At 33.2% G+C, this 12,478-nt stretch overlaps 1 protein-coding gene across 1 annotated transcript in view; it reads right to left on the bottom strand.

Moving 5' to 3' along the window:
* The window catches only part of LOC134695388 (fibronectin type 3 and ankyrin repeat domains 1 protein-like), a 35,702-nt gene that overhangs the window by 11,690 nt on the left and 11,534 nt on the right, over positions 1 to 12,478 (bottom strand). The window contains exons 3-5 of the mRNA XM_063556622.1: positions 9,090 to 9,241; positions 7,883 to 7,906; positions 6,608 to 6,694 (exon numbers count right to left, since the gene is read on the bottom strand). Coding sequence (XP_063412692.1) covers positions 6,608 to 6,694; positions 7,883 to 7,900 — 105 coding nt within the window. The 5' untranslated portion in view covers positions 7,901 to 7,906; positions 9,090 to 9,241. The remainder of the gene's footprint in view (positions 1 to 6,607; positions 6,695 to 7,882; positions 7,907 to 9,089; positions 9,242 to 12,478) is intronic.

The raw sequence follows: 12,478 nt of genomic DNA, 5'->3' as shown, positions 1-12,478 counted from the left end.
TTCAAATTGAAATATCTTTTAAACTCATCGCTGACCTATATCTTTTATTATTGTTTTCAAATAAGCTTTACATAAACTAAATACTTGTAAAATTTTAGCGCTTTCTGTAATTCAGTTCTTTCTCTATTTCGATATTACCTTTATTTCTCCTATTATTTCAACAGAAAAAAAGGACATTAACAGAAATGTATGCTTTCTTTCGGAGGCAGATTGTGAGCTCAAATGAACGGTGATCCCATTTTTTGCTCACCTGGCCGAAAGGCTAAGTGAGCTTATCCCATCACTTGGCGTCCGGCGTCCGTCGTCCGTCGTCGTCGTCCTGCGTCCGTCGTCAATAACTTTTACAAAAATCTTCTCCTCTGAAACTACTGGGCCAAATTAAACCAAACTTGGCCACAATCATCATTGATGTATCTAGTTTAAAGTTTGTGTTTAATTACCTAGCCAACCATCCAAGATGGCTGCCATGGCTAGAAATAGAACATAGGGGTAAAATGCAGTTTATAACTCAAAAACCAAAGCATTTAGAGCAAATCTGACAGGGTAAAAGTGTTTAACAGGTCAAGATCTATCTGCCCAGAAATTTTCAGATGAATCAGACAACCCATTGTTGGGTTGCTGCCCCTAAATTGGTAATTTTAAGGAAATTTTACTGTTTTTGGTTATTATCTTGAATATTATTATAGATGGAGATATACTGTAAACAGCAATAATGTTCAGCAAAGTAAGATTTACAAATAAGTCAACATGACAAAAATGGTCAGTTGACCCGTTTAGGAGTTATTGCCCTTTATAGTCAATTTTTAACCATTTTTCGTAAATATCCATGATCTTTTACAAAAATCTTCTCCTCTGAAACTACTGGGCTAAATTAATCCAAACTTGGCCACAATCATCTTTGATGTATTTAGTTAAAAGTTTGTGTTTAATTACCCGGCCAACCATGCAAGATGGCAGTCATGGCTAAAAATAGAACATAGGGGTAAAATGCAGTTTTTTGCTTATTTATAACTCAAAAACCAAAGCATTTAGAGCAAATCTGACAGGAGAAATTTGTTTATCAGTTCAAGATCTATCGGCCCAGAAATTTTCAGATCAATCAGACAACCCATGGTTGGGTTGCTGCCCCTAAATTGGTAATTTAAAGGAAATTTTACTGTTTTTGGTTATTATCCTGAATATTATTATCATGATTATAGTCAGTCAGGGGCATTACTTAAACAAGTAACAATTAAAATTACTTATACAAGTGATGTTGAAAACGAGGCTAATTTAAATATAACTTATATAAGTTATTTTTCTGAATATTATTTTTATAGGTGTTCAAGAATACAGATTTTACTAGCTTTAAATAATTTTCACAGTTATCTGGTTATTTTCCCCTTGATCTATAAAAACTAATTCTTCAGAAACACTAATTAACTTTCCTACGCACTTATCTTTCATGCCGACGCTTCTAGGTCAAAGATTGGTCTCTTGGGACTATAAAATTATCATTTTCCTCTAAAATCTTGAAGGTAGACTGATATAAATAGTTAGATACTTGTGAATTAATTAAGACCTGAAGTTATTTATAATTTGTAACCTAAATAAAGTACATATGTGCCTTAGATAAGTGTTATTGCTATTTTTTTCAAAAATGTTTAAAATAACTTATTCAAGTAATATTTTTGTCATTATTTTCAAAGTAACCCTTTATCTCTATACTCCTCTCAAATCTGATAAATTCTTTATTTTATGATATAAAATGTTGTTTAAAATCATGAAAACTACGTTTAGTCTATGTTTCTATTGAAAATTAAAATAACTCTATTAAGTAATTTTATTATTTTTAAAATAAAAAAATACTTATATAAGTCATTAAAAAAATAACTTGTTTAAGTAACGCCCCTGACTGATAGATGGAGATAAAATGTAAACAGCTATAATGTACAGCAATTTAAGACTAAAAAATAAGTCAAATGACCAAAATGGTCAATTGACCCCCTAAGAAGTTATTGTCCTTTACAATCAATTTTTAACAATTTTCATAAAATTTGTAAATTTTTACTAACATTTTCCACTGAAACTACACGGACAAGTTCATTATAGATAGAGATAATTGTAAGCAGCAAGAATGTTCAGTAAAGTAAGATGTACAAACACATCACAATCACCTAAACACAATTTTGTCATGAACTGTCTGCTTCCTTTGTTTAATTCACATATACCAAGGTGAGCGACACAGGCTCTTTAGAGCCTCTAGTTTTATTTAATTATTCTATTGTGTATATGATAAAGTTCATTTATGAAAAAATATAGAGAAATCCTATATAAGGGAAAAAAATGATTTAGACCCGCGAGCCCCTTTAACAGAAACAACATAACTTGATCTAAAACTTGTCATGACTAAACAATAAAGCAAATCCTCGCTGCGCTTCCAAAATGTTTTAAATTTCAATTTTTTTAAAAATCTCACAAATAGGCTTTGGAAATTTGATTGAAATTCATGCTTCTAAAATGTTGTACATGAACTTGAATATTTTTAGAAATGGTCGTGAAATGAAAACTTTGAAACTTCTGCATTACCCTTAGACTTAATTCATTTTCACAAAAATGTAGAAAGGTACTAGTATTTGATTCTCAACTCCATTATTCAAGATATTTGAAGTTTACATACATCATTTTAGAAGCAAACTTTACAAACCACCGAGATTGGCCATTTTGTAACATGTTTTATTTCAAATGATTTGATTGGTGCAACTATACATGTAACTACGCTATTTTAGAATATCAAAGATTTCCTCCCGCCAAGACCTTTTGTGTCAAAAAGGAAAGTTTTAGCCAAAAAAGTCATCTATGACATTTTGAAAGCCCAGCTATGAAACATCAAATCAAAATATTTTAGTATGGCGAAAAAAGTTCTGAAAACTATTGACTTGTGTGAATTTAAGAATTCAAGAACCATAACTCTGTACACACCATGAAAATAGAGCAAAATTAAAAGATAATAAAATTGAGAATGGAAATGGGGAATGTGTCAAAGAGACAACAACCCGACCATAGAAAAAAACAACAGCAGAAGGTCACCAATAGGTCTCCAATGTAGTGAAAAATACTATATATCAAATATCACCAATATCTTCCAAGCGCAAATAAAAAAGTGCAGTTAACTGATCTTACATACCTACAGACCTTCTAAAATTCAAACAGACGATTATACCGTGCGTTCATCGTGTATCGTGCGTGTACCAATCGTGCGCTCATCATTCATCGTTCCTTGTATTTTCTGTGTAACGTGCGTGCATCGTGTATTCTTAATCGTATTTCGTGCGTGTATCGTGCGTTCATCAATCATTCATTCTTAACCGTGTATCGTGCGTTCATCAATCATTCATTCTTAACCGTGTATCGTGCGTTCATCAATCATTCATTCTTAACCGTGTATCGTGCGTTCATCAATCATTCATTCTTAACCGTGTATCGTGCGTTCGTCAATCGTGTATAGATATAACTGTGTACATCAGATAACGTGCATTTGTCAAACGTACATCTCTAATCGTGTAATGTTCATTGATTGTGGTGTTTATGTGATAGTCGGTTATAGAGCTTATCAAAGCTTACATTTTATTATCTTTTATTTGTAATAGTGTATATATGTTCTGACTTTAAATACAATTTACATTCATACATATTTTCTTGTGAACTCTGACTTATTAACTTCATAGTGTCTAACGTTCATACAGATTCATGCCTTTTGGGGTAAAATTTATAAGCGACACATACATGTTGCGATCATGGCTACATTCTGTCGTTGGTGACGTCGTCGACGGGATTTACAAATAATCACTTTAAAGGTAAACGTTTTTGAAATTATAATAACTTTCTTAAACTATCCTGGATTTGTCTCAAACTTGGACAGAAGCTAGTTTCTCATTTTATTGGAATTTTCATGCCGAGCTTACTTATTAAACGGTCGACTATACAGAATTGGTTCTTCATTATTAAGGTCCGTATCAATGCCTATAATTGCTTACATTCACTTTATTTTAACTTTTGTGAATATGGAATCCCCCTTTTTTTTTTATCATAATATGATATTTTATACATGAATTAAACATAATGTAACTGATGAATCATACACTTAATAAATAAGGCCGAAAGTTTTTCCATTTTAATTGTAAAGTAAAAATTATTTCGCTCTCACCCCTTATGGAATTTACTGGCCCCATATATACCGTATATTACTAGGTCACTAGCACATTATCTATACTATTAAACGAGAAGACCTCATTTTGGGTGTCGCTTCTCTTCTTTTCACAATAAATTAATCATCATGCATCTGTGTCCTATGGGTACAGTGCATAATCACATTTGTCATCCATTCATATGATTAATCAGATTGAGTTATTTTGGGTGAAAAACGAGAAGAAAGACGTCCGGATATGTTTCCGTAATTGGGCGAAATTTTAGGGTCGATTAGACATCCGGTTTGCGTTTTTCTGTATACTTTGAACATACATTAATACTACGAATACAGTGTATTTTCTGTCTTATATCCGACTTTGGACGAAGTTTAAGTAAGATTAGACCTCCGCTTTGCGTTTTTCTTTTTACTTTGAAACAAATACATATATTACGAATAAAGTGTATTTTCTGTCTGATATCATTTTCAAGTTTACTATCCACGGCGGTAACAGAGTTTATTAAATAGAGTCTGGATATTATATCAATGACCGCTGTGGATCAATTATTAAACTGAGAATTGACTGTAAAAAGAAAATACAATTTCGGGACGGCTGGAACGGGTGTTTTAAGATCAAAATTTCAGGATTTGCCATTTCGAGATCTGGGATTTCTTTTTTTCGAATTTAGGGATGCCTAGATATTTAAATTGTATAATAAATTCAGAACCTCGTGATTTCATGGTTTTAAGCCCGGGATATTGGGATCAGGGCCCCTCCTCTGTGGCGGATCCAGAAATTTTCATACGCAGGTGCCCGTTGACTGCATAAGAGGGGGCCCGCTCCGGTCATGCTTCATTGATTCCCTAAATAAGTAACCAATTATTTTCCAGAAAAGGAGGGCCAGGCCCCCTAAATCCGGCTCTGCCCCGACCCCCCCTTTAATGAATGTTCATTCTATACAGATAAGCGCTAAATTTATTCATGTGCCATTAAAATGAATAGAGAACAAACAAAAAAAAGGATTTTTTTTTAGGAAAAAGAGGCTAGAAAAACAATTATCCTGACCCAAATTACCCATGATTTTTGATACCTTTTCTGAAATTCTCAAGTCACTAAATGTTTTACAAAAAAAAGAAGATGTGGTATGAATGCCAATGATACAGCTCTCCACAAGATACCAAAATGACACCGAAATTAATATTCAACACCATAAGGCCTTCAACAATAAGCAAATCCGATACTGCATAGTATGATATAAAAGGCCCCGAACTGACAATGAAAACAATTCAAATGAGAAAAACCAACAGCCATATTTATGTACAAAAAATGAACGAAAATCAAATATCACTGAACCACTTAATTGCAGGCTCCTGAATGGAATGTTCATAATACACGTACCCTGAATGTATGTTCATAATGAAATTAATAAAAAACAAAAAAATGGGAATTTTGGAAATAAAGGAAGAAGGTTAAAAAAAATATTTCCTGTCCCCAAGTACCTATGACTTTTGATAATTTTCCTGAAATTCTCAAGTCATTAAATCTTTTTCAAAATTCTTCCTACAACACTTTACATCCTTTCAAATACGCTCTGAATGCCCGCGATTTCGCGGGTGTGTTCTAGTGTTATTAATATTATCACATATTTTGTACTGATATGTACGTTTTTGCATGGCCAATAATAGCCGGAAGTCAAGGTTGGTTATCAGCCCTCGGGGCCGATATCGATATCAGCCCTCGAAATCCATATCAAGCCCCCGAGTTTAACTTCCGGTAAACTGTCAATCAAAGACTATTTGTAAACAAGTTGAACACAATGAAAAGAAATTTAGAAAGTTACGAACTTACTGTAGAAGAAAAAAGTAGAAATCAACAGTGAAAATCACAAAAGTTCCCGTAAAATTTTAACGTCATAAAATATTTAGAAAATATATGATACAAACTTTTTTTTAACTCACAGTGATACATTTTTTTATTTTTTTTCTCGTTAAATATCTTTTTGATTTTTGATGAAATATCAAACAAAATTTGGTGTAAGCTATTTGCTTTCTCTTGCTTAAAAATATGTGATAAAAAGATTATTACATGTCATTTTTCATATGGTCCCTGGTATCAGCCCACGACCCATATCAAGCCCTCGGGCTAAAGCCCTCTGGCTTGATATGGGAGTCTAAAGCTGATACCAGGGCCATATGAAAAATGCCATGTAATAATCCATAAATACCAAATATCACTTCAATATCGTCCGGGCGCAAAGAAAAAAAAGAACGGTGAACTGATCTTGCATACATACATACTAACATACATACATACATACAGACGGACAAATTGCAAACCTAAATTCCATTTCAACTTTGTATGCGGGAGCTCATAAATAATTAAGTTGCAAGTGTCTATCATAATGTTTTCGTGTGCAGGTAAATTTCTGTTGTTTTACTTACACTATCTCTATATTCCAAGTCTGCCCCTTTTTGTATGCATTTTTTCAAATCTTTTAATTTGCCAAAGAAAGCAGCACTACGTAGTTTCTGTAAATAAATCAAAGTCTTGTCATTAACGTCTTGAACACATAGCCATAAGTTGCAAGTCTGTAAAATATAAAACATGCAAATTCCAATTTTGAAGAAGTCAAATCAAGCTGAAGATTGTTGAAGTTAGCTTGTTATGCGATGATGACTGCTGTACCCATATTTTAACTATTTAATTAATTGTGACTGTTTATTTAACGCATCATGTAAATATAACGGAATTTGATGAAACTGTTATTAAAGAGAGAGGGTTAGCGCTATAGAACCAGGTTTATTCCAACATTTTCTACGTTTGAAAATGCCTGTACCAAGTCAGGAATAGTTTTTGTCTATTCGTTTTTATGCGTTTTGTTATTTGATTTTGCAATGTGATTATGGACTTTCTGTATTGGTTTTCCTCTGAGTTCAGTATTTTTGTGATTTTTCTTTTTACGATTGTTGACGTGAGGTAGAAAATTAAGTGTTGAAAGTTTTCTATTCACGACAAAGTCTAAGGAAAACAGTTTACGTTCCAAAACAAACGCAGAGTTTATATGTTTAACTCTATTTTTTTTTTGTTTGATATGCATGACCAGGTACCAAAATGTTTGACCAATTAGTACGTTACCTGTTGGAAAATGATTAAATCCGAAGTTAAAATTTGGTATTATGTAAATATTTCATTATCATTGACCTTTCACAAACGAATCTATTTAAACTGATCCATCACAATCTAATACATAAAAACTTAGCAAACGTTTCAAAGTCAATAGACTATGACTGATGGGCAAAAGTCAAAAGATTTCCATTGAAATGAGATATTTTAGAATTAATAAATCTTCAGACCAACTATCATTGACCTACAACTAATTCTTCATCATAAACCATATATAATCATAAACTAATACATGGTTAAGCACCGCCACCGACGGTGTATATCAAGTACAACGACTACCAAGACAGAGTACAATTGCTGTCTGTAACCAAATATTTTCCTGTAAAAAAAATCAGTACAGACAACAGAAAAATATACATTAATTTGGTTGTATTTTTGACAAAGTATTTCACAAATTGAAATTTAATTCATTAATAAATCATACCTATATTCCTTTATTTTTATGCCAAAATAAAACATACCTATTTCTTTACATGCAGAAAAGACAACAGTAAGTCACATGCAAATCGTACTTCTTACGAGAAAATTCTTACCTCATTCAAACCTGCCATGATGTCCTGAAATCGAATAAAATACATTCAGGAGTCATGACATAATGTTTGGGTGAATAGAGGCATTGTGGTTTTGGGTGTTATTGAATTACTGTCTGATATCACCTGGACCCAATTCAACTTGATATGAACAACTGATCTCGTTCAGTATTTATGTTCTATTCACCATAAAAATAATAAGGCCACACAAAGTTTAGTATTGTTACGTTTTTTTTCATAAAGGCAATGCTAGATTGGAACCCGTTTTTACACAGAATAGAAAATATAAACCCTGTACAACTGTTCTAATTAGGTCCCAAGATAGAGTTCGGTATTTCTATATGTTCTTTTTTAACAACCAGTCTATATTTTGTCCTTTGTTTTCTCTGTGTGTAGCAATATTGACTAAAATGTTTAAACCGATGCACTTGTCAGGAGCCTGTTGTTCATTAGTTGTCGTTTATTTGGTTGGCTCATAAGCGTTTCTCGTTTCCCGTTTTTGATATAGATGAAACCGTTGGTTTTCATGTTTGAATCGTTTTACACCAGTCATTTGGGGCACTTTAACTATAGCTTATTGTTCTGTGTAAGCCAAGACTCCGCTTTGAAGGCAACACTTTGACCTATAATGGTTAACATTTGTACATTGTTCGTATTCGGACGTAGACAGACAGTTGTCTCATTGGCACTAATACTAAATCTTCTTTTAAATTAAAATTGTATAGGCTATATTAGGCTGACATTTCTATGTTTTGTCTATAGTTACATCGACGAGGATAGATAGGTCCACTATTACCTGTTCTATTCGCAATTAAACCCCACCAGACTTGAAAGACCGCGTATTTCTATTCACCAATAGAAAAAATTGAAATGAACAGAAAAAATATTCCAAAATATGTCAACAAAGAATTAACATACAAAGTACAACATATATAACCAAAATATACCTATGCATTGAATGTCATTAAGGAACTAATATAGACATAGAAAGACTTTATATGAATGATGAGTATGTTTCGATTCTTGCAGCCACAATCCTGCCCTTAATCTGCGATTAATTTATCATTGATCTTACTTGAATCGACAATCACGACAAGTTCTGTGGTGTATGCTTCCACAGCACGATTTTAAGCTGAATATTCGAGTATGCACTAATAACTGCATCAATTGACCTTTCATGACAGCTGTTTAACCATGAAGGCAATATTACCTTGTAGGGAAGAGGATCAAAGTTTCACTCAGTCGCCTACATATTATAAGTGTACTTGTTTCTTAAAAGCAGCATCTTGGTAACAGGAATGTGCACTTTTTAAGTTCCAACAACTTTTCCTTTCCAGTGAAAAATGTGAAATCTTCTGCAATCTGAAAAATAAGTTGATTATATAAAGAAACAACTGTAGACATAAACAGACCTTTTAAATGTCAGTAAGGCATCAACTTCAATCAAGTCTTTACTGAAAATCTTGTCTTGCTGAATATTTTTTGCAGTTTCGAATCCAAATTATTACAATTTTCGGGATTAATGGGCAACACAAAACTGTCAGATTGACAGCATTCCTGATTTTTCTGCCTGAAAATGACATTTAAAAATCTGGACCCAAACAAGGGCCAACTAAAAAAAAACCATTCACATATGCAAAGGCCAAAATAAATCTAGGTAAAACAATTGACTATTTCAAGATTTACAACTCAACAACGATAAAATATCAATTCGTGTAATCGAACTTGACTTTCATTCAGTCACAGGAAACAACATATGTAACTTGAAAAGATTCCCTCAAATCGTTTTCAATTATTGCATGGACACTGTTTGGCAACTGCCACCACATCCGCGGGCACCCCCGCTGTCTGACCCTACCCCGCCAGCATCCGTACATCACCACGTTATTAACCAGTATGTTCATTCAGAAATCCACTCAGAATGAAAAATAAAATGAAAAAATCGTTGTTTATAACCAATATTTAACATGTTAAACTCCTACAAAAAGCCGAATGACAATTTTGATTTAAAAGACTTTATGTAGATCTAATCATTTCTACATTTTTTGCCTCTGTCATAATTTCACGATCTACAGTGGTTTTCTTGAAATAGAAAACATTGTAGTTTACCTTATGTTCCATATTCAACAATTTTTGGCATGTTTGTTAGCAGACGGGGTCATAATTTTAAAACACAATACACCATTGTCGATGCTTGGTTAAACTTTTCCCGGTAGTTTTAGAGGAGACGATCTTGGTAAAAGAAGGAAGCCAAATGATATACAGCAAACACGCAGACCTGCCTTTATGGCCAAGTGAGCTAAAATTGTAAGAAGGGATATTTCGAATCTAATGTCTTACCTGTGAGTAAAAGAAGTAATCTTAATGTAAAAATTCAGTTTATTCAAACCTTTATCGGAACATATTGAGATTACATAATTGTTATTAGTTGCCATTTCATGTTGTGCCAAAGTGAAACATCCTCCATAAGGCCTTCGAAAATAGTGGAATAAATTACTTTTGGAGTGTCAAGAACTCGTTGGAAGTACTTGATAAATTGCATGCTTATATTGGTGATTTTGAATCTGTTCAAAGTTTTGATTTTTCTACCCTGTATACCACATTGCCTCACATTCTCATTAAGAAAAAATTCACACACCTAATTAAATGGGCATTCAAAAAATCAGAATGTGAATATATATGTTCAAACTCTTTTAGGTCATTTTTTAGTAGCAATAAACAAAAAAACTATGTTAATTGGACATGCTTTGATACTATATATGCCCTTGAATTTTTACTAGATAACATTTTTGTTCGCTTTGGGGATTCCGTATATCGTCAGATTATCGGAATTCCAATGGGGACTAACTGTGCACCACTTATTGCGGACCTCTTTTTGTATTGTTACGAGTTACAATTTATGACAAAAATAAGCAAAGACCCATCAAAACAACATCTGATAAACAAATTTAATAATACTTTTAGATATTTGGATGATATTTTGGCTCTCAATAATGACGACTTCAGTATGTATATTAATGAAATTTATCCTGGTGAACTCACTTTAAATAAAGCTAATACTAACAATGACCACTGCCCTTTCCTCGATCTTGATATCTATATCACTAACGGAAAGCTGAATACTAAAATTTATGATAAAAGGGATGATTTTTCATTTCCTATCGTTAATTATCCGTTTTTAGATGGTGACGTTCCCTTGTCACCATCTTACGGTGTTTATATATCTCAACTTGTACGATTCGCTCGTGTATGTAACAATGTTTTAGATTTTAACGAGAGAAATTTATGTATTACTGAAAAATTATTACACCAGGGTTTTCGATATCACAAACTAGTCAAAACATTTACTAAATTTTATCATCGGTATAAAGACATCATTCGTAAATATAGCTCAACATGCAGACTTTTTATACGTTCAGGTATTTCACATCCAATTTTTTATGGAAATATTCTTTATAAAGCACAAAGGTGTCAGTATTCACCTCATAAACTTACAAAACCTTTGAATAGACTTATTAAGAAGGGATATAATTACGATACTGTTGTCAAGTCATTAAAGATTGCATATTTTGGCGTTAATATTGAGTCACTGATAAGGTCTTTGCGTCGGAACTAAACACATTTATTCTAAAAACAGTTGTTGGCATGACACGGGTTATGTTCTTCTCATATATGTTATGATGGTATGATACTAAACCCCTTACGGGAAGGATTGTGCCTGATGTTCATATGATGAAATCATAATCTTTCAGTCAGTTTAATTGAAGTCTGGAGCTGGCATGTCAGTTAACTGCTAGTAGTCTGTTGTTATTTATGTATTATTGTCATTTTGTTTATTTTCTTTGGTTACATCTTCTGACATCAGACTCGGACTTCTCTTGAACTGAATTTTAATGTGCGTATTGTTATGCTTTTACTTTTCTACACTGGTTAGAGGTATAGGGGGAGGGTTGAGATCTCACAAACATGTTTAACCCCGCCGCATTTTTGCGCCTGTCCCAAGTCAGGAGCCTCTGGCCTTTGTTAGTCTTGTATTATTTAAATTTTAGTTTCTTGTGTACAATTTGGAAATTAGTATGGCGTTCATTATCACTGAACTAGTATATATTTGTTTAGGGGCCAGCTGAAGGACGCTTCCGGGTGCGGGAATTTCTCGCTACATTGAAGACCTGTTGGTGACCTTCTGCTGTTGTGTTTTTTATTTTGGTCGGGTTGTTGTCTCTTTGACACATTCCCCATTTCCATTCTCAATTTTATTTTTTACAGAGTTTGTCTTTAGTGCCGTGTGGAGGCAGTAGAGTGCCTCCCCGTGCTTCAGGTTTATGCTCTTATAATATACTAGATTATGGAGTGTGTGTCCGAGCGAGAACTGCTCTAGTTCATTACTTTAGGAATGTTTATCAAAAAGTAGTATTTCAATATTCAGCCCCATTCTACTAATTGGTCAGCCATCAGTCATACCCTTATATACACTATCTTTTTCGGGTAATTAATACTGATAGCGTTCGACATTTTCAGCCGAACAAATTTATCACTTTTACTTAACTTAATCATTGTATGCTGGTTCATATTCTGGACGCCAATCTTTGCTCCTTTATT

Source organism: Mytilus trossulus, chromosome 13 (genome assembly GCF_036588685.1).
Source record: "Mytilus trossulus isolate FHL-02 chromosome 13, PNRI_Mtr1.1.1.hap1, whole genome shotgun sequence".
NCBI lineage: Eukaryota > Metazoa > Mollusca > Bivalvia > Mytilida > Mytilidae > Mytilus > Mytilus trossulus.
Note: the sequence above shows the minus strand (reverse complement) of the source record. Positions and strands in the feature narration are given on the sequence as shown.